This window comes from Blastomyces gilchristii (genome assembly GCF_000003855.2).
Source record: "Blastomyces gilchristii SLH14081 genomic scaffold supercont1.7, whole genome shotgun sequence".
Classification (NCBI taxonomy): domain Eukaryota; kingdom Fungi; phylum Ascomycota; class Eurotiomycetes; order Onygenales; family Ajellomycetaceae; genus Blastomyces; species Blastomyces gilchristii.
This window is the reverse complement of record NW_003101676.1, coordinates 224,135-250,840: the sequence shown is the minus strand read 5'-3', so window position 1 is coordinate 250,840 and position 26,706 is coordinate 224,135. Positions and strand designations below refer to the sequence as shown.

Genomic DNA, 26,706 nt, shown 5'->3' with positions numbered 1-26,706 from the left:
TTGGCACAGCATCAAGCAAGAGACAAACGTAATGGTCCTTGTCTAGAGAGTTGAACGCAGGAGGCACCATCGCCGCCAGAAGACTAACGGACCAAGAACTAGATTCCACAGCCCAACATTGCTAGGCACAATCGTACCATGATCCAAAATCTGCCAACATGGTGCTGGGCATATCCAATGAAATCAGGGAGAACACCTAGCTTTCTCGAAAATAAACTGCTCGCCTGGTATCACACAAAAAAAGGGGTGAAGAAGGCGGATAAAGGAAGGAGAAAAGGAATGGATATAATTAAAATCCCCATTACGTTGGAAAGAGTCACCAGCTAGGCAAGGCCCCAATAATATATGTCTTGACATGAGGCCGAAGCCTGCCCTGCCCAGGTGGGCAGGTGCTGGCAAGGGTGTCCGGGGCAGCCAGATATTCCCTTTTATGGCCTAGTGGATTTTCAGACCCATGGGTTGCAGCCAACCTTGTTGTAAACCTTATCTTAACGACCAATCCTCTCGGTAACTAACCCCAATGCGTTCTAGCGTCATAAATCGGCATACTCGGGATGCCGTGAGTTGTCTTGTGTTAAGTTTGTAATGAAAGTTACGAGACAGGTTTATGCCGTCACTGGTTGCCTCAAAAGGCCGTAAATGTAGGTCTTTACAGTCTATCATAGGCTCACTTTCCCCAGCTATCCCTTTATTCTAGTTCCCTAAAATGCCTCGTGCTACTATGTAGTTAGCGGCCACCCTAGTGTCATATGGTTCCATTTGCACGAGAATGAAATAGGATACCGACCAGTTAGATATTGCTGCACAAACTTGTCAGGCAATATGGTTAAAAATCCAACGCAACGCAGGGCTTCTCCTGCAAAAGAAAGGCATGATGCCCATCTAGCAGACCAAAACATGGGTTCTACAGTGCGCCGCAGCAGCAGACTCCAATCGCTTCAGCAGGACCGTGCTTCTAAGCAACCATCTCAGGCAATACTAAGCCATCCGCCCATTTTTACTATTGGTCACGGAACGCGCACGCTTCCTGAGCTTATTGGGCTCCTCCAGTCCATCCATGTCACCAAGCTTGTAGATGTTCGCTCTATTCCGCGGTCGTTCACAAATCCGCAATTTAATCATGATACCCTCCAGGACTCTGCAGAATTAAACAATGCCCATATCACCTATTTATGGTCTGGACCTTTACTGGGTGGGCGGCGTAACGCAAAACAACCGAACCTTGATCAACACAATACAATCCGCGTCGCCGCGTTCCGAAATTACGCAGGATACATGTGCACGTCGTCGTTTAAAGAGGGTCTGACCGAGCTAAAAAGCCTCGCAGAGAACTTGCAAATTTCTGGCCAAGGGTGCCTTGCAATTATGTGCAGCGAGACGCTCTGGTGGCGATGCCATCGACGGATGATTGCAGATATACTAGTAACACATGGGTGGAAAGTCCAGCATCTGGGAGTTGGAAAGAAGCCAATGGAACATGAGAGGTGGGAAATTGCAAGGGTTGGTGAAGAAGGAAACCTCGTGTACGATGGGCATGACAGCCGTTCGAAACGAAAAGCATGTTTGACTTGAGATCCACGCGGGAAGTGTCACCTTCGAACTGATTCAATGTTCTGCTGCCGCGAGTGACGAGGCGTTGATTTGGTTGATTTGATCTATGCTTACTATCACACTTCCTCAGTCGCGATACTGCTACGTTTTGGAAGGCTAGATTATCCTATCTCAGTATCGGCTTTCTATGCTGCCGCTCGGTGCATATCAAAGGGCGTTAACGCACTACAAGGGCGGTTGCCCAGACTTCAAATGTACGAAAACCCTTCGGAAACTACAACGAATCTTCAACAGCGGCATTAGTTCATAGCTTGGACAATACACTTCCCATCTGCGAACTTTTCCATCTGCAATTTCTCTTGAACTGCTTATGGCATACCTACTCGCTTTTACATAAACCCCTTACCTACGTTTACTGAATCGTCGTATAGCCAACCACCCACAGGAAACGAGCTTTAAACTGATTTTATACCGACATCTGCAACACCCCTGGTCATCCCGAAAATCGATGTCTCTCCTGAGCCAGAAAATGCGGCAGCAACGAGCGATCTGGAAATTTAGGAATCTTTCTTAGCTTTGTTAGGACTATGATGGTATAGAATAGTGCCTTTAGCTAATATGCTCTCTTAAGCCTAGTTTCCATGATTTTCTGATGCGCTCGTTCATTCTTTTGTTCATTATTATGAGAAGACATTGAAATATCAAGGATCAGTCAAGTTATTCCTCCTTAACTTTAATTCCGCTTATATCCTTCACACTTGCTAATCTTGGTTGCCTCCACACAATCATGGCAAGTGTCACAAATTGCTAAACACTCATAGTATTTCTTTATTATCAAGTGTGATAGAGAATTGACTGTTGGCAGGAAATGAAATGATTATTAAACTAAAAAAAATATCATGTTTAATAGTCTAAAAAGTTGAGAAGAATGCACATTTCTTTACAATTTCCAATGCTTATTTGCGGAGCGAAGCGAAGCAAATATATGATGAAAACCCTGGTTATTAAAAGTGGAGAATTTTCTTTTTGAGGTTCTTGATGTGAATACAGCTCACTGATTGATATAGAATTAAGTGAAGTGCAATTCCATGACATTGTACTATAACTTCTACACACTCATAATACATTCATCTTTCATCTTATCAATTATATTATCTACTCTGTACAGATTCTTGAATAATAGATCATACATCTTATTAACTACTTACTCTGTACAGATTCTTAAATAGATAACACATCTGATCAATTATCTCTCATAGATTCTCAAGAATAAATAATATATTAAAAGCCTGCATTCACTGCTTATAAAATCAGTCTCTTGATTAATTTATTTCTTTACAGTATTCTACTACTTCTACAGCTATCTGTCTTTAATACTACACTCAGAGAACTCAGATATTGTAATCTTCTCTTATTATATCTTTTCTATTACTGATTATCTCTTTACACTGTGTAGAACTATAAATAAATATGTACAGTAAAATCAGATTCTTCTATAGTTATAGATTCTATAATAAATAAGTCTGAACTCTTCTTATTATCTCAGATATATTAATACTTTATATAATTAACAGCAGTCTCTCAAGTCTGTGAACAATCTATTGAAATAGATATATTATCTGAGATTAAGTTTTATCACTATAAGATTCATAGTTCTGATATATCTTTATTAACAGTAATCTATAAAAAGAAAACTGCTATTTAAAGAACTTATTATATTATCAGATATTATAGAGAATATCTCTTATTAACTTCATTCTTAACTTAATTAAGAAAATAGCTATAATTATTATCTTTAATAATTAATTTATCTCTCAGTTCTATAAATCTCTCTTCAGTCTTTTATTAATTATCTATATTATTATTCAACTTATTCTTAAGTTAATCTTATTTCACTTTTATAGATATACTTCTACTGTAGACATCTTTTACATTATTTTTCTTACTTTTAACTTCTCAAAGTTCTGTTTCTCAGAGCTCTGCAGATTCATTTATTAATTAACTTAATAAAAGAGTTAGCAGTCTCTTGATATTTCAGTACTCTATATAACTTAAAAGCTTAATTAATACATTAAATATAGAAGTTCTTATAATTCTTCAGAAATATAATTAGTTATAGACTGTAATTATCTTAGATTCTCTAATAAATTCTCAGAGTTCTACTTATCTTATAGATTCAGCTGTTAATTCTGATAATTAACAGTATATATAGAAATTTCATTATATACTTGAAGATTTACAGATAAAGATCTGTAGTCATTATTAAATTCACTAATTTAGAATAAATCTTTAAGATAATATTTATACTTATTATTATACTATTAATTTAAGATAACTATCTAATAAGCTATTTTTATTCTCTTAAGAGAATAATCTTGATTTCAGTAATCTTGATTCAGATCTCTCTATTCTCAGTCAGATTAAAGAGATATTAATTTTATATATATATATCTTTATTAAGATCTGTCAAGTCAGAAAACATCAGTATAAGTATAAAAATTATATTATTAGCTTTCTTAGAGATACTGACTATATTTATAACACTCTCTTACTTCTTTCTAAGAATCTTGATATTATTATATTAAAGTCTTTAAATTTAAATATAAATTCTTACTTATAATATTAGTTTCACTGAGATTTCATAATTTACAAAGAAGCTATTACTCAATAACTAATTTATCTTTATAAAAATTATCTCAGTTATCAGAATATTGTGATTAATAAAGAGACTTAAAATCAGTTATCTGAAAATAAAGATATCTCTGATCAGATTTCTTTTCATATGCTTAATAAACAAGAATTAACAGTTATTGAGAATGAGAATTATTTAAATCTTAATAACTTGAATATTTCATCTAAATACTCTGATATTTCAGATCTTTTAATCTCATAGTCTGAAGTTAAGTAACTTCATTATAAATTTAAAATATTATAGTAAGAATAGATTGATTATCTCACTCTATCTTCAGCTTATAATATATTACTTAGTGAGTTTAATAATACTTATTCACTCTTTTCTTAAGTCTTTTCAACACTTTTCTTATAAGATGAAGTCAAATTCATTCTCTCTAGATAAAGAATAATTAGTTTTACAGATTATACATAGTTTCTTCTTAAATACTATAACAGTTACTTTATCTATTATAGTTATTTTTAATAATTCTTTTCAATTCTCTATTCTGTAAATAGATTAATAATCAGAGTTACTTTTTCTATAATTAAACTGACTCTCTTATTAAGAATCTTATTCTAGAGAAGCTGTAGACTGTTTTTACTACTGATACTTTATAATCTACTATAATTTTGAATTCACTTATATAGTTTACAGAGAGTCTTCATGAAATCTGTTCTTTTTAAGATATAAAACATCATCAGTTATAAGTCTATGTTTAAAATATTAAATCTTTATATCTATTTCTTACTCTCTTAACTGTAGATTATTACTAAGATAATCTGATATATTATTTTTCTAACTATATTATTTAGAAGTACAGCTGTAAGAAATCCCGCTTCTCGCGGATTCTTTACCTCTATTTCTATCTCTTGTGTAATCAATAGGGCTAGCAGCCCTTGGCTACACACAACTATATAGACTGAAGTTCATGAATACTATTCACAACTCAGCTTGAATGCTATTATACATTTAATCTCTACATTTTATCTTTCTACTGTGAATACTTCTAGTAGTTAACAGTACATATCATATCAAGCTGCAAACACCTGAATAATCACCTGTGAGTACTTATTCTTATATTTTAAGCTCAGTCAGTCAGCAACTGTCTGTTATGACTGAAAGAACTAGAAACTTGTATACTTCAATCTCTGCAAACTCTACTGCAGACACTCAGAAGCAGTCACTTAAATCATGAATAACTCTTATAAAAGAAGTCTCAGAGAACTTATCAATCACTTACAGAATATTATTCTCTGCATCTGTGATAGAGAAACTCTCTAAATTCATGAATAAATCAATCTCAGTGAAGAACATTCTTAAGCATCTCTCACAGAACTAAGCTATTTTTCTACAAGAAATGCTTACTGTCTGTAAACACTCTTAAACTGAGTCTCTAAACATAATCTTCAGAGATATCTATAAACTGAAAAGAAACTTTCTTAAGCTGTAATCACTTAAGATCACTTATCAAATCATAATCTATAAAAGCTTTTATAAGTTTATATTTGAAATTGACTTACAAGTCTGACTGTGTAATATGAAAGATGAAGAAGCTATCATCTACATAATAACAGATCTCTATTACACTGAAGTTAAGAACTGGCTGAATTATCTAGAGAATGATTATAAGAGATCTCACTGATCTATTCTCAAGATCTATTTAGAGAATAAGTTAAGAGACTTTATCAGCTGAACAGGGAACATCTGAGCTGCAATTATTAATATTAGAAAAAGAGATAAGAAATCTGATAAAGACTACTCATAGCATTTCATAGAATTATGATATAAATTAAGATCTGTGAAAACAGAGTTCTGAAATAAGACCTGAATAATGATGTTTATAAAGAGACTGAATAAAAACATGCAGAATAAGCTTATTAAGTAAGACTCTAAGCTCTTGACTCTGAAGAAACTGATGACTCTTATTCATCACTTGTAGATTACTATAAGAGTCACAGATCTGTGAAGAGCAGATCACTGATTGACTCTGCAAGAGTCAGAATAACAGAGAACAGATTTATCAGAAAAAGATGATAAGATATAGAGAGATTTATGTCTGACTACTAAGTAGAGAGAAAGAGCTTCATAAGCTCTTATAAACAGAGTGTATAATAGAGAGATCAAGAAAAAGAGACTCTACTTTATTTATTCTAAATCAGAACATCTCTGTGCAAACTGTTCAGATAAATTAAAATAGAAATTTAAGAAGTTACAGACAGAGTCAGTAACAGCCTTCTTAAAAGTCTTGAAGCTGACATCTGAATCTGTTGCTCTCTCAATGAAAATACTTACTTATAAGAAGAGATCACACTGCAGTACTACTGCTTTACAAGTATGAAAAGTATTGATAAACTCAGAATCTCAGGTCACTGTGATGTCTCTAAAGCTCACAGAGTAAATGAGCTGAAAGATGAAGACTGAGAATCTGCTCTTATAATAAGCAGAACATGAGAACTCAGATTCAAGAACTGAGAAACTTATAAGAGTTATCTTTGAATTACAAGATCTCTCTGAAATCTGAAGAAGATTTGCAGAAACTGTGATTATCACAGATATCACAGATAACATGTACTTGAGACTTATATAACTTTAAAGACACAATTCACATATAACTGTCTGTGAGTCAGGTTTATACTTTCAATCAGTGTTGATAGACTTACTTACAGAGATAGAATTAGTTAATACTATAGAGTTAATTAGAGAAGACAAGCTTATCTATATAATAACTTTATAAGTGTCTGAGAATCTCACAGTCATGAAAACTGAGCTTCAGATATCAGAGAAATATCAAGATCTTATAAAGATATTCAGCTCAGTAAAAGCAGCTGAGCTTCTCTCTTATTATAAGAAGAATCTGATAATAGATTTAATAGAAGAGTAGAAACTCTTCTAAGAATTAATCTATAAACTCTTTTATTATAAGACAGAGGTCTTACAGATCTATATAAAGAAGAATCTGAAGAATGACTTTATCTAATCTTCACAGATCTCTATGAAAGTCTCTGTGATATTTATAAAGAAGAAGAATGAAGATCTTAGATTATATATAGATTACTACAATCTGAACTTCAAGATAATAAAGAGCTGTTACTCTTTATCTCTGATTAAGAATATAATTAACTGTCTTACAGAAGCTGTTATATTCATATAACTAAATATAATCAATATATATACACAGCTGTAAATACAGTCTGAGAATAAATGAAAGACTGTCTTTAGAACTACACTGAGATTATTTAAATATCTAGTAATGTCTTTTGATCTGACTAATATCTCTGCAGTATTTCAGTCTTTTATTAATAAAACACTTTATATATATCTGAATGTCTTTATAGTAATATATCTGAATAATATAATAATGTACTCTATAAAGAAGAAAGAACACACTGAGTATATACAAAGTATGTTGAAGATCTTAGATGAGACAGAACTGTATATTAAGCTTATAAAGTATAACTTCAGTGTCTGCTGAATTAATTTTCTAGAATATATAATCACTGCAGATGATATTCAGATGAAATCTTCATAGATTGAGACTATTCTATTATAATCAGAGTTAACTAGTATTTATAAGATTCAGATCTTTCTGAGTTTTGTGAATTTCTATAGATAATTTATCTTTGCATTTATAAGAATCTTCTTAACTCTTACAGACATACTGAAGAATGAAAATAAGAAGAAGTTATTTCATAAATAAAGAATAAAAAGATTGTTGAGAAGAGAGAACTGTAAGAACTTTTTTATCTCAGAAGCTTATAAGGTCTTTACAAGATTAAAACAGATATTCATGAATATAATGATACTATTTCACTTTAATTCCTTACTCTTAATCAGATTGAAGACAGATGTCTTCTTCTTTATAATTTCAGAAATAGTCTTATAACTACAGTTAAATAAGAACTGAGTTTCAGTGATCTTTTTCTTATAGAAGATGTAATCTATAAAGATTAACTATAACATTTATAATCAGAAGCTTCTTATAATAGTGAAATTCTTTTATTACTGATATCACTACTTTGAGAACTTTATAACAGTGATTACTATTAGAACTGATTATAACAGCTTATAATAGTTTACTTCAATAAAGAAACTCTCATAATAGCAGATTCACTGAGCTCAGAGACTGAGTGAGTTCTGATTTAAGATAGAATATATCAAGAGAACTAAGAACTCAGCAGATAAATTCTCTCACAGATCAGACTATATTAAGAAGATCAGAATGACAGATACAGAGAGATTAGAGAAGATAGAAAAGCTTTATAAAATGCTTAAACTGAGTGTTATAAAGAGATTGACTGAAGAGTCTCTCAATTCTCTGTAAGAGAAGAAGAAAGAGAAAGAAAAAAAACCTGTATAACTACTCTCTATAATACTGAGAGTTAACACTCTGAGAATCTTTATAAGAATTCTTGAAAAGAGTATCTATAATCTGAAGAGTTTGCAGACTTTGAGAAGTACTGTGAAAGATCTGATATAAGAAGAAACAGAGTATAAGTCTTTATAAGATCTTCTATTCAGATTGTCTGAACTGTAACTAAAGAATAAATATACTCAGTATATTCAGAAACTACTCACAGCAGAGATCAATTCTGCAGAAATAAAGAATTAAAGAGACTTAAATAACCTCTTATAAAGAGAGAGCTGAATTTATATACTTATAAATAAGTTTCTATATGTAGAACTTATTAAAAGATATTATAACTCTTCTCTAGTAAGTTATTTTACAGATACTAGAACTTATAAGTTACTTATAAGAAAATACTTCTGACTGAAGATGTGAGAACTTATAAAGAAGATAGTGAATTCTTATACTATTTATCAGAATTTGTGAGTAGTGTAGTTCAAATTATATGAAGAACTTACTTCTCTATTCATCTCACAGAAACCTTGAAAACAGCTAGAAATAAATGTTCTTATAAGTCTCTTAAAAAGCAAGAATATATATAATATCTGCTTTGACAGTGTGCTGATAATAGTGAATTACTTTATTAAGATAATACACTTTATATTCATCTGTAAGAACTTGAAGTCAAAGAATTTAACTTATATCTTTATTTATAATATAATTCAGTTGCATGAATTATCTGTAAATATTATCTCAGACAGAGAATTAATTTTTACAGAAAAGTTCTGATCTGATCTGATAACTATACTGAAGATCTCATAAGATCTAAGCATGACTTTTCATCAACAGATAGATGATCAGATAGAATGTCTGATGAGTATATTAAAACAGTATCTGTAATACTTTATCAATTACAATCAGAATGACTGAGTGTATTAATTACTACTTATAAAGTTCATATACAATAATTCAAAGTATATTAGCATAGATAAAACTCTCTTTGAGATGCTTACTGAGACTTATTCACAGATGATCTTGATAAATCTATAAGAGTATACTATAGAGTGTAGTAATATCTGTGAACAGACTGAGAGAATTCAGAAGATCTGAGAGAAAGCTCACAAATTCTTGAGAAAGATCTAAAAGTATCAGAAGAGATACTATAACTTTAAGCATATTATAAAGAGTTTTAAGAAAGATGATAGAGTCTGACTGAGTCTAGAAAATATTATTATATAGAGATCTAGTAAGAAGCTGAATCTCTTACAGATAGAGTCTTATAAAATTATGAAGAAAGTTAGCTCACAGTTCTACAGATTAAAACTGTTATCTGAATTATAAATATATAATATTTTTCATGTCTCTTTACTCTGTAAATATAAGAAATTCTTAGAAGAGAACTCTGTGACTCATCACTCTGTTTATAAAGTATTAAAGAGTGAAAGAGAATATCAGATCAAAGAGATTATTAACTCAGAGAAGTAAGATCACAAGCTCTGATTCAAGGTTCAGTGATAAGAGTATTCTAGCAAGATAAATGAGTTCACTTAAGAATTATTCAGACAGATAAGATATCTGCAGAAGCTGAGACATGACTTTCATACTATGAATTCTGATAAGTCAGAATGACATAGTCTTTGCTAAGAACCTGATTATAATAAAGATATTAACACTGTTATTTACAAACTCTAGTCTATAAGATAATGAGTTTCTACTGAGATGAACAGTCTGCAGTGTATACAAGAAAAGAAGAAATTATATTCTTATTAAAGCTAAAAAATAAGAAAATAAACAGAGCTGTGAACACAATTTGAAGATTAATAAAGAAAAAATAAAGAAAACTTAAATTCACACTCTCATCATCTGTAACACTCAATTCTCTCATAACTATTAATTTCTCTCTTCAAAGAAGCAGAGAGTATCATATCTGTGATACAGACAATTATTATATTTGATACAAAGACTGTCAGAAATGCACAGACTTCAGAGAAGTTGAATATCAGAGTATATATAGTTATAGTAGAGCCTTGAGAGCTGACTGTCTGCATGTATAATCAGATATTTCTTATGAAGCTGTGTTCACTCTCTTAGTTATACTGAGATATTCAGCCTGAAAACAATTGAGATATGAAGAGAGAGCTCATCTATTTAGATTAACTTTCATTATAAATTCATAGCATTCACATTGTCTTGATTACCTGGATTTTACAGATACTCAGAGACTTATCTCTTATTAATAATGAGATTGCAGAAATGCGCTGCAGTGTGAAAATCATTGATAGAGAATCTAGGCATATTTACATATATCTGGTCAGAGATTGTGCAGACAGAAAGAAGATAATCATAGGCCTGCAGAGTCACAGAAGACACTGACAACACTGAGAGCTTTGTAAGAACTGTTAGCTAGAGTCTGTAAGAAATTACTTATAAGAAGACTTACAGTAAAGAAAGAAACTGCACTGCTTAAAGTCAGAGACTGATCTGAGAGAGACATGAAATGAGCTGCTAACCTGAAGATTAGATGCAGTGACAGAGCTGAAAGAGATAAAGACACAGTCATAAGCAGCAGTGTCTCTGCTTCATCAGCTGATAAAAAGTGATTAAAGAAGTTATGAAAACACTCATAAGAAGCTCAGCAGCAGCCAGACATTATTTATAAAGATATTGAAATTAAAAAATTTTTATTCTTGAGAAGTTCTTGAATTAATATACAGATATTGTCAGAAACACTCTCTCTCTATTATCTGAGTGAAAACACTTTGTAAATGAATGAAAATACTCACAGTTTATGAGAATGAAAGCTGTTATAGAAAAAGAGAAAAGAAGATGAGATTCTATAGACAGATCTGAGATATTTATACTACTTTAAAGAGATTTACTTACACTGTAAGTGATTCTGTGAAACAGTCAGATCACTCTAGTAAATAAGAGTGATTATAAATCACAGATCTGAATCTTTCTATATAACTATAAAGAGTGATTACAGACTGTGAATATCTTAATTCTACAATTCTATAGAGTTAATGAAAGAATGAAAAATTCCTCACAATTCTACAGTATCAAAGAACAATGATTTATAAGAATAAGTGAAAGATTAACTTATAAATACTTCTCTTTAATGAGAATGATCTCATAGAGAGTGATTCATCTGTAAGATGAATCTGTATAATAATTATATAAGAATCTTATAAAAATGATTAAGAGTTAACTAGAACTCTTCTGTATAAAAGATGTGAGATGAATCTGTGTAATAGTTAGAGAAGAATCTATAGATTACAAAGAATCTCACAGAATAAGAAACTGAGTGATAGACTCTTTTTTCTTCATAATAACAAGGGATTTTTTCTCACTGAGATTTTTATAGATATAAAAGGTTTTTAGTGAGTATCACTGCAGTGCTGAGCTGATTTTATAAAGTCACTCAGTGAAAGGCTTTGCAGACAAAGCCTTAGAGAGAAGAAAGTATATAAGAAATCTCACTTCTTATAAATTCTTTACTTCTATTTCTATCTCTCATGTAATTAATAGAGTTAGCAGCTCTTGACTATACATAACTATATAGACTGAAGTTTGTGAATACTATTTATAACTCAGCTTGAATGCTATTATATATTTAATCTCTACATTTTATCTTTCTATCATGAATACTTCTAGTAGTTAACAGTACATATCACGCCAAGCTGCAAACACTTAAATAATTGCCTGTGAGTACTTATTCTTACAACAGCACTGATTCTAAGAGATTGAAGTTTGTAAGAGATAGTATTTATAACTATTCTACTATAGTTATATATTATTTTCATCTATAACTTACAATCTTTAAGAAAAAGATTCTAGATCTGAAATTTAAAATTCTAAATTACTGAACTCATTATAAGTGATAAGACTGTGAATCAGTATACTTATATAGTATATTTTAATATAAGAATATACTGAATCTCAAACTTGATATAAATGAAGACTCTCATCAAGTCTTTACTAATTACTGAGATCTTATTATTATAACTAAGAATTCTGAGCCTAATTACACTTAGTCTGAAGATGTATAATTATCTCTTTCTCTCAGTTATTCTAATTAAATAAATATTATTGAACATTTATCTGTGATTCTTAATTATATTTAATATCATCACTGTAGTGAAAAGTACTGTATTTATAAACACTGAGTCACTGATAATCTATATTATTAATTTCACTTTTTATATAAATATCAGACTAACTATACTATTCTTAAATCTTTGAATAGTAGATATTACTGACTGCACTCTCATTATAATGACTTAATTCTCAATAACTATAATAGATTGATTACAGTTAGTTGACTAATAAATACTGATATTACTCTCTACACTAATAGCTGTGCTGTTCTTAATTATCTGTTTAAGTACATTATCAAGACTGAAACAGATATAGAATTCTATTATCAGATTGTTCAATAAGTGATTTCAAGAGTCAGTTCAAGTCACTCACTACTCTCTACAGTTGTTAAACTTATAAATCAGCTTATTAATAAGTGTGATTAATCTGCTTAGAAGATTTATCATATTCTTTTAAATCTTTCTTTATAAATGAGTTCTTACAAGTCAATTGCAGTTGATTATCAGCTTAAATCTTAATATTATTATAGCTATATTCTTGAATCTGATGAATTATAATATGATTTATTCTTTTTAAAAAAATATAAGTAGCAGTCAACTGAATTTGAAAATCTTTCATTTTTTAAATTTTTTTAAACCTTTTCTTATAGTTATTAAATTAAGAGATGTTTCTGTGCAAAACTCTGAGTATTAATCTACTTTTCTATTTATTAGTTTAAAACTGATTCAGAGAACTATATTTATATTAAACTTCTTCTTCATTACTCTTTTTATTAAATTAAAGATCTCAAGATTGTTAATCTTCTCATCTCTTAATTCTCTTTTACAGAGATCTTTAATTATTACAGTCTTTCTTATAATCACTCAGTTAATATCTATGATGAAGATATATCAGAATCAGAACCTGAGTTTAAAGATGATCAGAATAATGAAGAGAAGCTTAATCTCTCTTAAGTATTATTCACTTATTAAAACTCACAGTATAATAATGATGATCTTATTGATATCTAAAACTGTGAACAGCTTGATCATCAATTCTTAGATTTCAACTATGATTGAAGCTCTTATATTGACACTTATATCAATCTTAATATAGAATTTTAAAATAATATGAAGATTAACTTCTCTGCAGACACTACTCTTTATAAATATAACTTACTTAAGACTCTAGATTTTAATCAATATCTTCTTTATAACACTATTCTCTATTATTATACTGAGATTCTTAACAGCAGATTTCTGAATCCTTTATTAATTAATCTAGATAATAAAGATAATACTGATAAAACTTATCTAATTATAATTTTATCTACAACTCTTCAAAATCTTGCAGAGGCTCAAGATCTTTGAATCTCAATTATTTAAGCTGTGTCAACTGATATAGCTGCTTACTTCATTAATGCTTAAATCTTACATGTGTTATTTCAGCTTCTCATACACAAGAATATGTTATATAAACTGTTCAATTCTCAAAACCTTCAATCTTTACAGGTTCTTTTTAAGAATATTCACTATCTATTAATTGATGAAAAGTCAATAATTAATTTATAGTAACTTTTATAAATTAATCAGATCTATTATTATATATTCTCTCATAAGAATACTCATTTTAATAATTTCAGTATCATTCTCAGTGAAGATTTCTATCAGCTCTCATCTGTTTTTCAAATCTCACTCTATTATAATGAGTGTATTGATTATAAAGAAGATATTCAGAGCTATTAAATCTACTTAACTTTTAGTAAAATTATTCAACTTACTATGATTTAATAATAAGTAAGTAAAGATATCATCAGCTGTCAGTTTCATAAGATCTTGAAAAATCTTTAACTTGATTAGTTAACTCTGAGTGATTAAGAGTTTCTTTTAAAGTGTGTATAGACTCTTATCTCTTATAAAGTTCTGATCTTTGAGAATATAATTTACATTTATATTAAGAAGTACTATATTTATATCTATAATAATAATATCATTCAAAGCTGTAAACAATCTGTTATTAATATTCAGATTATAAATATTAATATAAATACTTCTTAGTTAGATTCTGATAAGACTGATAATCTTCATTAGAATCTTTCTCTCTTTATCAGCTGCTGAATTATACTTCTATAGAATATTTGAATAGACTGTAGTCTTATTAACAGTGCTTTTAAAACTCTTTATAATATTGTATAAAGTTCAGATATAAAGAATTCTCATTAAGATTCTTTATTTACACTGTTAATTAATTTTGATAAATATAACAGCTCTACTTATTTAAAATGAGAGAATTTTAAACTTGTATCTATCTTCTACAGCTATTATAACTTTTCTTATATTAATTAAGTCTGCAGCTGTACACAGTTCTCTATTACAGTTATATATACTATTACAGTTTATAAATTTCAAGAATTATCACTTGATCAGACTGTTCTTAATATTTCTAAGACTGAATTTCAGACTAATCTCATATATGTTGCAGTTTCATAGATTAAAATATATCAAGATCTTCTATTTAAGTAATTCTTTGATTATTTCAGATTTTATCAGTCTGATAATAAAGTGAGCAGAAGTATACAAATATATAAGATTAATTATACAAGATATTAAAGTTAATAGATAACTAAGTTATATTTCTTTTCTTTTTATAGATCTCTACTAATCTATATTCTATATAGATTCATTCACTCTTTATTTCATCTTTTTCACAGTTTATATTTAATCTATTTATTCACTTATTTTTTATTACTATAAGTTTTTCATTCTCTATTCTATTATTCTCTTTATCTATTCTGCTTATAGATTCACTGAATTTAATTATTATTATTATTATTATTATTATTCTTTCATTATACTCATATGCAAGCAGAGCTTATAATGAGTCCTTGCGTGATGTTAAATACAGGTCAAGTGTTGATTATACAGGAGGAAATACAGGTGTTGAGACCATGTCAAGATAACAAGAACATAGGAAAATACAAAGGAGTGACAATTAGATACATGCGATAATAACTTTCCAGCCCAGAAACATAGAGCAATTCATTGAAGCGATTTGTACACCTCTGTATTTATTAGAAACCTGAGGTGCTTGAGTTCTGGATTTAATGTATCTTCTGCGGGTTTCGAACCCACGCGCCTTGATTTCCCACGCCAAGGTGTTACCGGGTGGCCGCATTAACCATTCAGCTACCGGGGCCACTGAATTTAATCATTGAACTTAACAAATCTATTACAGTTGATTCTATTATAATCACTGAATCTGAGAATGAGTAGTTAGCAGTCTACAGAAGATATTGAAATAATTCAGATATTAATTTATACAGCTCAGATTTAATATAATAATATCTTTAATCTGAGAGATTGAGAATCTTCTAAGACCTATGTTATTAAGATCTGTATTATATTATATAATAAGAAATATTGAATTCTTATAATTATCAACACATGTATGAGAGAAAGTGAATGAATCTCAGAGTATTTCTTTTCTCTTTAAAAAATTTATCTTATCTCTCATCTCTCATCTTTATCAGCTGTTTTTTTTTTTTTTTCAGAAATCATGTCATTTATCTCTATTAATTTATCAGAAGTTTAAAAAATTATTAATACTATTATTATAACTGAAAACAATGTCTTGAAACATATTTATTATAAGTAAGATTCTTTAAAATAATGAAAATTACAATTCTAACAGTCAGTACAGTTCTTAATAATCTTATTCAGTCTGCTAAGCTATTAACTATTAATCTTATTCTCAGTTCTATATCTGTATCTGTGTCTGTATCTATCTCTGTCTCTGCTGCATCTGCTAATTCTAGATTATTAAGTCAATTATTAACTTATTTAACTGAAAGAATGTCTGAGAAGCTGTTAAAGAAGCTACAGACTCTTATTAAATTATTCTATACTTAGAAGTCAGTCTTATAGAAGAGTTATCAGATTAATATAAAAATTAATATAAATTATAAAGTTCTATAATTCTGTGATACTGTTTTTACAGTTCTCTGTAATCACTGTATTAGAGAAGAAGACTCTTTTATTATCTATATCAGCACTCTGAATCAGTGTTATAAAGCTTGTATCAGTTATCATTATAATAATACTGAAAGTTACTACTCTTATCATAGAAGTAAGTCACTTTTTAATATAAAATATATTAATTTTAATACAATTAACTAATAGTTATACATAGTTAATATCAGTAAGAAGAATAATAAAGTGAAAGAAAAGAAATAGAAGAATGATAAGAGAAAGAAAGTTAAGAAGAAGAGCTTATTTAAGAAACACTCTGCAGCTGAGAATACAGAGACTAGAATCTTGAAAAAATAGATAGTAAGTATTGAATCAGTTAATAGTTATAATATTGAGATTTTGACTCTTTATATTAAAAATAAGACTCTGTGTAAGAAGAATACAGCTCTGAAGATTAAATTCAGAACTATTACAAGTCTTCTTCAGATTACTTAAACTGTTTCTGAGAATAATATATAAGCTGACAGAGCAGGATAGAGCAGAGTGTTTTTTGTTTTTTTTCTTACTTAGTTAGATGATGCTTTTACACTGAAAAATGAATCTCTATATGTTTTTACAGTTCTATCTCTTCTATTATTATTAATAATAAGCTGTAAAATCAATCTTGCAGGGCCTTCTGTTTTGAGCTTAGCTCTGCAATGTCTTTGCACACAGAGGCTTGTGTGCATTAAGATATTTTTGTTTTAATGATTGCATGAACAAACATGCTCAAATCACACTCACACACAAATTGGATGACAAGAATCTAAAAATTAAATCCATCTTGGGAGTCTAACTTAAGAAACTGCTCCAACTGAGATGCTCCTAGTTTGACTCATCGGCATTTCACCCAGTGGCTCCTCATCATTGAGTCACCATGGCAGAGCGTCACACTAACCTATTCGGATCCCCGAGTCCTATTCTGATTTGGCGCATCTTTGCCCCGCGCTCCGTGCTTCCTTGGCTTTCAGAAAGATGTCTGCCCTTCCTATGCGATATCATGCCAAAATAAACCCAGAGCTTCTGCAAAGTTGCTGAACGACATCGCGCCTGAAAAGGTTTCCATCTGCCGTCAGATCGAGTTCCAGCCGTTTAACATAAAACTGTGCAAAATGTTACATTTAGATGGCAGCACTTTGGAAGGGGGCGGTCAGCTAGTCCGCAATGCGCTCGCTCTGTCTGCACTGACGGGGAGACCAGTAACGATTAACAACATACGAGGGAAGAGGAATGGCCCTCGGGGCTTAAGGCGGTCGCACACCGCCGCGATACAGTTCCTCGCTGAGGTCTGTGGCGGGCGCATTGTCGGCGCTACAGTAGGATCCTCCGAGATTACATTCTATCCCCGAGACACGGAAGATGCAAATCTAAATGGCGCAGTGGGAGAAGATGAGGCCCCCTCTGTACTGCACAAGAGAGCGCGATTACATCCCATCAATTTGACATTGCCAATCCAATACGAATACAACATTCGCCTTACAACTCCTGGCTCTACCTTCCTCATCTTTCAGGCGTTATATCCATACCTCATGTATGCCGGCGCGAGGCTGCACAGACACGGCGAGGGCGTCAACGGTAGCTCGGTTAGCCAAGTTATCAAGTTGAACATCACCGGTGGCACAAACATATCATTCTCTCCGTCGTATGACTACGTAGCTCAAGTACTCATCCCTACCTTCGCAAGATTAGGCCTCCCAAGGCTCTCTGTTAAGTTAAATCGCCGTGGGTGGAGTACTGGGGCAGTCCAAATAGGCTCAGTATCTTTTGAAATTGAACCCCTTGCTATCTCACGCGCGAGTGGAGTTACGGCCGAACAGTCAGATACGAAAGAGGCTGGCCAGCATACATGCCCAAAGGAGTCAGCTGCTGGAAACCCCGGACGTGAGAGCTCAGGCGGGGCAGAGTCTTCTCTTGCTTTTACTCCTAGGTTTCCCCGCATTGACTTGGAGAATTTGGACCCTGGGTACATAACCAGAGTCGATATCACTATTCTAGCTCCCGATACCACTCTTAGCCAAGCCGCAGCGCTCAGACATTCGAAAAAGGCTCATCATCGAACACGCAAGAATGGAAAGTATATGCAGCACGGTACGAACCGCCCTAAGAAACATTATTCCAAAGGGAAAGTGCTATCCGAGGAATTTGCTGAGGATGGATCTGAAGTTCATGCGCCCACGATTTCAGGGAACAGAGGTTTGTATGAGTCTCCCGGACTTCAGTCAGTCTCAATCCGTGGTTTTCTAGAGGATACTGCAATGGAATCGGTCACCAAAGCTCTAAGAGTATTCTCCGATAATGATCCCAGAACCACCAAGCAGCCCTCGCCGAACGAAACACCGATTGTCAGAATTCACACGACGGAGCCAACATACGACCCATCCCACATCTATCTTCTTCTTGTGGCCCATACATCCACAGGTTTTCGACTTGGCAGAGGTCAGCTATATTCCGAATATCAATCTGGACAAGGGAATACAGCATATCGCATTCGAAGCCCCCAGGAACACATGGAGACCTTGTTCCGCGAGATGGTAAATGAATGTGTAGCCGGTTTGATGGAAGAATTTCTCGTTACGACTGATGCAGGGACAAATGATGCCCCAAGGATGGGAACTAAAGGTTGTTTAGACACATTTACAAGAGACCAAGTTGTTGTTTTCCAAGCCCTGGGAGCACTGGACGAAGATAGGGAGAGCTGTGAATCTGGCAACCAAAGGGAGGAAGCGGGTCTGAGCTTGCATTCACGCACAGCAATTTGGGTTTCTGGGCAGGTCCTCGGGGTGAGGATATAATAAGTCCTAACTATTTACCAAATTTTGCACATAATGATGCAAGGTCTTCGAAATAGAAGGGGGAATGATTCTCTTTTTAGTTCTGTTGTGCCACGTGACTAATTACCGAACCCGCCACCACACCAATAACTATGCATTCCCCAACAGCAAGGCTCTCGTCAACAACACACCTTGAGCCTCATAAAGCTGACCCGGACTGGCTGCGCTTGCCAGCCCTCGTAGTGTCAACCAGAATGGCGTGTCTGGGCGTATACGTTCTCACTTTAAATTGCTCTCGGAATGTGATCCAGCACGACACACTCGCATCCCATCTCTTCGACGCCCTCCCCGAATCAGGGTCTCAGTCCACGGACCTACCTGAGATTCTAGTGTTATCGCTGCAGGAAATTGCACCTATTGCCTATGCCTTTCTTGGAGGTTCATTCTTAGATCCGTACTTCGATGCCTTTCGTCGTTCCGTGAGCATTGCAGCCCGGGACCAGCACTACGCGAATGTCGTAACAAAAAATGTCGGAATGACAGCAGTAATGGTTTTTGTGCGCGGGGATGTCGCTGAGAACATTGCCTGGGTCGAGACTGCAGAAGTTGGAGTTGGGGTACATGAAGCTGGGAATAAAGGAGCTGCCGGGGTACGGATTGGCTACCATATTAGAGACGGCACGGTTGACTTGACTTTTGTTGCTGCGCATCTTGCTCCGGACGAGTGGGCCGTAGCGAGAAGGAATGAAGACTGGAAGAACATTGTCCAAAAACTCGTATTTTCGAGGGTGAAAATTGAAGGGGAGAATACGCCTATCCACGATGAACGGAATGAAGAGGATGTCCCACTTCTCCAAAATGAATCATCTGATACAAATGGAGATATTGGTCTATATTCACCCAGATCGTACCTTTTTGTCGCTGGAGACTTTAATTATCGGACATCGTTAACTCGCCCAGGGCCAAATGACTACAGGAAGTTCCCGCGACCGACGGAAGATATCAGCAGTCCTCATCACTACTCGCATTTATTAGCGAAAGATCAATTAACCCAAGAACTCCAGGAACAAAGGACGCTACAGCATTTATCTGAAGCGCCCATCAAATTTTTGCCCACGTATAAATTTTCCTCTCCAACCCATCAGCCAGCCCCTGGAGGATTATTTGAAACATGGACATGGGCGAAGAATCGCTGGCCGAGTTGGTGCGATCGAGTACTCTATCAAGACGTCCCGCCATCCACATCGGCGGGACAGGGTGGCATTGAAGTCCATCGATACGATGCTTTACCGATAATTCCAACATCAGACCACCGCCCTGTTGCACTTTCTGTCTCTGTCCCGCTCAGGCCTGCGTCGACTCCCGCGGTCTTCTTGCCTCCGTTTGAAATTGATCCTAACTGGGAAAGCAAAAGGCGCATTGCAAGACGCAAAGAGGTTGTTGTAGGTGTAGCAGCCTACCTAGCCCTCACACGTGAAGGCAATGTACTACTTCTGAGCACTGCTCTCGTTTTAACCCTGGTCTACTTCGCCCTGCAGTCATTTCGTGCAGGATGAACGTTCGTGGGGTACTGTTTTATCATGAAACCGATATGGCCCACTTGACCTCGAACAGAACGACAAATGATGTGATACCAGATCGCCTAAAGTTTTCAAGGGGAAGGCTCACATATATAATCAACATTATTAAGGTGCACACATCCTTCAGTTGCGAACTATAAAACGCCATGTGGATATCTATACCGTCCTTCACTCTACATTATTGCTAGGCATGTTCCAGCTAACACGGCATCGACGCCCACAAATTTCGAGGTGTCGAACGGGAGAGCAGCGGCCCATAAATGACAGTGTCCTCTTTTCATTGGCTGGGTTTTATCCACTGAGCGTGAAACTGAGGTGTCAAGATATCAATCGATTTCAGTTTATCTGGAAGATGCTCAATGCCACTCATAAACTCGAAACACGACGGATGGGGACATATTTACTCAAATCATCTCCGCTCACTACTGCCTGATTTTGATATCTTCCATCATGTCACGGACTTTTCATCCGACGAAATGATTCCTGGTGCAAATGGGAAATGCGCGAACGTCTCAAGACCCCTAGTCTTGGGACGATGTTCAGGGAACTTAGCTCCGCATTCGGGGCAAAACAAGAACTCGAGAGTATTCTAGAACTTTGATAGACCCGCTAGAACCTAGCTCATAATATAACGCTAGTCAGGGCGCCGATGTGACCTATAAACGACCCAGCCGTGTGGTCCAACTTTTTAAGGGTTGGGCAGTTCCAAAATCTTATCCATGGTCTGAAACTCGCTAACGATGTCTTCGGAGACCCCAATTTAACCGTAATGAGGGACGCACTTACAAATCCTTGTCAAATCCCCATCCATTCATAATCGAGAATACAAGCACTGGGAGGGAGACAACATAGGATTTAAACATCAAGCCCAAAAAAGTTGTTACTCTCTTGATGAGACCCATATTCTAGTAGCTAAATTTTCCTCACCCTGCCAGGCCACCCCAGAGAACTCGGACTGACGAATGCTAACCGCTGTTTCTCAACTACCGCCATTATGATATGTGCTCGGGCGGCTCCAACCTTATTAGGAGATGGTGGGATGGGTATAAAAGCTCCAAAAATAAATAAAGATAAAAAACCATACACTCTGAGGCGATTTATTAGGGTAGTTAGGGGTTTGGGGAGAGTTGAAATGGAGGTAGAAACATTCCAAACCCGGATACTGCTGGAAGCATGTGGATGCGAGTGCCTTGAACCTCTTCCCTTCCCTCCTCTTTGGCCAACTCAGCCATGTTTAACAGATGCAGTTATAGCAGGGATGGAGGAGATTGGAAAGGTGCAATCGGGATTCAGCTAGAGAGCTGATTTTACGCGCATAAAAGGGCATTTGACACTGAGAACTCACCTCTATGTTGTGTTTTATCCCATTAAATAGCTACTTATGTATGCCAGAGAGTGACTTCTTCATATCTCACTTCTTCCGTTCTTGTGATCTCAGGAGATGGATGAGGGGTGGATTGTTGTTAGCTATTTCTTCGAATATGCCCCAGATGCATCGCCCCACTATGATCAAGCTAGTCAAACGCATGGAAACTTTTCGAAAACCACTGGACCAACCGGACCAATCCTTTGGATCTCTGGGCGCCCAGGATAAGGGGATACTTGACACAAAAGGCCGACTAATCTAGGCGACTAATAAATTGGTTCTAGACTTTGTGCTGAAGGTCTTTGATGCATCTTTGAACCTCTTGACGACGTCTCATACGATGCAGTTCGCTAAACGAGCGCGGCTAGTATGACTGAGGCTCATGGATAACAACCACAATGTTGACCGCAAGAAAGCTGTCAGATGGGTGCCGTGCAGGTCTGTATCAGCCTGACTAGCTTTCTAAGCCCATATACATGTACAAGACATACTTAAACACACTCTTGGGTATGTCGAAATGCCCTCAGGCAACTTTTGATATGGCAGTGAGAGCAGACAATGTGAGATTGATACTAATAACTGAGAATGGGGAGGGTAGTCCACCGATACATCCCGTATATGTACGCATGCATTGCAGCTAGTTGCCTTGCCTTCCGAGGATTCCATCTACACCGCAAATCTGCGCAGGAACGCAGACTGGATTGTTGCGTTGTTCTTTCAGCACAAAAAATGTAACAAGATAAGGCAACATAGCGGCCTTCCGAATGAATACAGCGGGTTAGGCAACTGAATTAATTCGAATATAGACTGGGTTGCCAATGGTTGCTCTCATTGGTTTTCGCACATGCAACGTAATCATTCATTCCCCCCCCCCCCCTCTCTCTCTCTCTCAATGCGGCTGGAGACTCAACAGCTCCCGGGATTAAGTCAATCGCAGCAAAGAAAATGGTGCGGAAAGAAAGAAAGAAAGCCCTAAGCTCTACGCAATTAACCGAACATTATTTTGGGCATTAGCTTCGAGTCATGAACTCCTATTTGCCCACAGGCACTCCCGCGTCGAGCCGTTTGTATGATTTTCAGCCGGCGCGAGCTGCGGGCGCAATGCAGGAGATCAACACGATGGACGTATTCCACACTGCAGGGAGGCTCCGATGATGCACGAGAGAAATTTCAGGGTTTGCGTAGCAAGCGAAAAAAAAAAGAAGGGAAAAACAAGAAAAAGAAAAAGAAAAAAAGGAACCAAAAACAAAAGTCTGCCGGTGCTCAGGTAAAGCATGTATGTAACTGCAATTTCAAAATTCATGTTGATGTCGTCAATTGACGAGTGCTGTCTCCTGTCCTCTTTTGCTGGTGGCGTTAAACCCTGAGTTTGTGAGTTTCATGTTTAACTGGTAGTTAACTGAGCCTGGCTCCTAATGATTTTAACCATGCCATAACTCCTTTGCTATCGACTTAATATGCAAGCACGTAACATATAGATGTCATTGTCTCAAGAAAAAAATCCATGCCACAGTTAGCGCAGCCTATCGCATATCCGAAAAAAAAAAAAAAAAAAAAAAAAAAAAAAAAAAAAAGTCAGATGTAAAAAAGGGAAAGGTGGGCTATTCAGCGGGGCCGCAGCCAGCATCCATGGATGCAGCTTGATAGCACGAAACGGAACGCAGAGGCACTGACATATAAAACCAGGTTCAGCCAAAATATATGGTTTTCGGCAGACAGGAGACAGCATCTCACGAGTCACAGGTGCACGAACAATTACTTGTAATTCCGAAGATCAGTCAACCCTCAGAGAATGGTTACCATTAACTTGTTTGGGGCTGGCTGGGACGGTTCAACCAACGGGACAAAGGACGGCGACGGTTTATTTGCCTGTTTCAACCCAGTCTTGGGAATAAGTTTGCAAGAAGGCAAATTTGTGAGCAATCGGCTTGAATACCTTCTCATGGCCTCGAAAATCCAGGCCCGGCTGGACTTTTTGTTTGCCGGGCGATCCGCCCCGGCCATTGGGTCGTTTCTGAACATTTCTGTCCTCCTTGCTTGGGGCTGCTTCGTTTTGCTAATAAGGAGCATGGGAACGGCAAGTATCACGGTGCAATAACATGGAATAGGCTTAGGGGGGCACAAAATCGATTCCCCATGACTCTATGAGTCGGTCGGCCACTTAATTATCTAGTTTAGAATAATGGGCAATTGGAGATCGATCTTGGCCTTGAGAAGCGGCTGCTCAGGTTGACCTGGATTCAGCTCGACACAGCTCTTGTCAAAGTCTAAACGTCTCCAGTTAGGCACCGACAGGCATGTGTCAGGCAGGAAAAGTGACGACAATAATAATAATGTGGTGGGATCGTATCTATCCGACCCAAATGGCCAAACTGCGTGGATCTGGGGTAGCTAGCTTTAGATCAGGCTCAGAGGGACAGAAAAGAGTTTCATGTCAGATACGTAGATCATGCCTGAGGTCTGTTTGGATACTACGGATCCGGACAAATACAACCTTGGCCAGAAGATTGGCTGCTATAACTTTTGATATCGCTATATTTGTTGCCATCCCTTGCCGTTTAGGTGGTGGCTAATCAGCAACAAGGCGCAATGGCGAGGTTTCAAGGAGAAGCGCAGTTTTCCATAGTGAGCAGGAAGCTCGATCCGAACCAATGTGGGCAACGCTCTCAAAGAGGATTTAGAGCACGGGAAAAAAGATGATAGCGGAAGAAGAATAGAAGAGAGTTGTCTCACCGTCTATACAAACATCATATGGTCTGCTGATCTACCAGGAATTTACTGAGTACCACGCTTCGAGATCCAATAAACAATGAAAACTACACTAGTTGCTGCAGGCGTCAGTCCCGGCCGAATTATTATTATATTTGAGAGTATAGCAACTTTCCGCGTGGATTCATGACTCGCAGCCCGGTGGAAGGGACTGATTACGCTGTGTATTATTATCGTTAGCATTAATTAGACCACTGCACATACATGTATGTATGTATGTGCGCCCTCCAGTTATTATCAGCAAGCCAGTGAGTGCAGTGGGGGTGGGGTGGTGCGTTTGAAGGAACCAGCAATGGCCAGCAATAATGCCCTCAGTAAGATCGGAATTAAGGCGAAGTATCGACCTGATTATGGGTCCCTAAAAGACTGGGCTGGTTCCAACGCCGCTTCGTGCCTCCCTGAGTTCCCAAGCCCCCGAGAGCTAAGGGCTAAGGGGACCAGGGCGAGGGAAGACTCCATAATTATGTCCCAGAATAATCGGCAAATAAAAGTAAAAATAAAATAGAAATAAATAAACAATCTCGATTTCTGCCTCAACTCTCTATATAAAGCCGAAGCCCCCTTCCGCTCGGTTTTCCTGCAATTGCTTGCTTTGTTCTACTCTTTGACATAGGCTCTTTTCTCTTTTGCGCCGCCTCTCTTCCTTTTCTATATCTTTTGCCTACTACATACTTTCCTTTAATCCTTCTCCATCTTACCCTCTGTTCTCGCCCTAGTTGGCCCAATAAATACTTTTGCTTCACCAAACTCTTTCTAATTCGTCCACCTTCGACTCTCTATAAAAACTTACCTGCCTACTATTCAACCTAGCCGTCTAGTATCGCCACTTGTAATTGATTGATCGGCTTGAGATATATCCATCCCCTGCCGACCTCGTTCCAACAACTCAACTGCGACTGTCTCCGGCCGCTTCCAAACCTCAATTTCCACCTGAAGCCGAAAGTCTCACCTCTTTTCCAACAATGTACTCTTGCGCGAATTACTCCCGTGGCTGCCGGGGCCGCGTGAATACCCCAGGAGGGAAGTGCGCTACCTGTGTTGTATGTAGATGAAGGCAAAACTTGTCTCTTGAAAAGCTTGTATATACTGACTGTCCACCTTTAGGCATCAAATCTTCGTCGTCCAGCTTCGGCATCACCTTTCTCTCCTCTGCGCGGACAGGCAAACTACAGACGCGCCTGGGACATTGAGAAGCCCGCGGACCTCAATGATCAGGAGAGATTTTAAACGAATTCTTAAAAGAGAACTACATGCATATCAAGTTGGGCTCGATGTCTGACTTTTATGCCACCTTCCTATCTATCTCTCCTTCTATCGACACAACATAAACAACGCTCCCGACAAAAAACATCCAACGAAAATAGAAAAGAAAAGAAACTCCCAAAACAATACAGTCCAGGAGACTAATAAACAAAAAACTATGATCATACGGGAAAAGCCAAAATGAAGAAAGACAAAAAGAGACGTGGAACGTACAGGAATTTACAATCCGCAGGAACCTACTTTCCAGGTTATTTCTCTCCAAACTACGCATCCCCATTTCTATTCTACCTCCCAACCCCCTTC

The 26,706-nt window shown here is 35.7% G+C and overlaps 4 protein-coding genes across 5 annotated transcripts; all 4 read left to right on the top strand.

Moving 5' to 3' along the window:
- The first annotated feature begins 604 nt into the window (after positions 1–604).
- BDBG_04083 lies at positions 605–2,504 on the top strand. 2 transcript variants are annotated; one of them, XM_031721530.1, is made up of 2 exons: positions 605–1,805; positions 1,983–2,486. In XM_031721530.1, exon 1 carries the CDS (start codon positions 823–825, stop codon positions 1,570–1,572), a length of 750 nt encoding a protein of 249 aa, XP_031578118.1. In that variant the 5' UTR covers positions 605–822; the 3' UTR covers positions 1,573–1,805; positions 1,983–2,486. The 2 variants fall into 2 exon arrangements, with proteins under 2 accessions (XP_031578118.1, XP_002625214.1); XM_002625168.2 differs by having other exon boundaries at positions 605–2,504.
- Positions 2,505–17,766: 15,262 nt separating this feature from the next.
- On the top strand, positions 17,767–19,446 carry BDBG_04082 (RNA 3'-terminal phosphate cyclase; the record flags this gene model as incomplete). The annotated part of the gene is made up of 1 exon (XM_002625167.1): positions 17,767–19,446. The coding sequence occupies one exon, from the start codon at positions 17,767–17,769 to the stop codon at positions 19,444–19,446; it is 1,680 nt and encodes a 559-aa protein (XP_002625213.1).
- Positions 19,447–19,679: 233 nt separating this feature from the next.
- BDBG_04081 (inositol 5-phosphatase) lies at positions 19,680–20,981 on the top strand (the record flags this gene model as incomplete). Its single annotated transcript, XM_002625166.2, has 1 exon — positions 19,680–20,981. One exon carries the CDS (start codon positions 19,680–19,682, stop codon positions 20,979–20,981), a length of 1,302 nt encoding a protein of 433 aa, XP_002625212.2.
- A 4,314-nt stretch (positions 20,982–25,295) lies between these two features.
- BDBG_04079 (uncharacterized protein) lies at positions 25,296–26,367 on the top strand (the record flags this gene model as incomplete). The annotated part of the gene is made up of 2 exons (XM_002625164.2): positions 25,296–25,630; positions 26,245–26,367. Exons 1-2 carry the CDS (start codon positions 25,349–25,351, stop codon positions 26,365–26,367), a joined length of 405 nt encoding a protein of 134 aa, XP_002625210.2. The 5' UTR covers positions 25,296–25,348.
- Between the last annotated feature and the right edge of the window lie 339 nt (positions 26,368–26,706).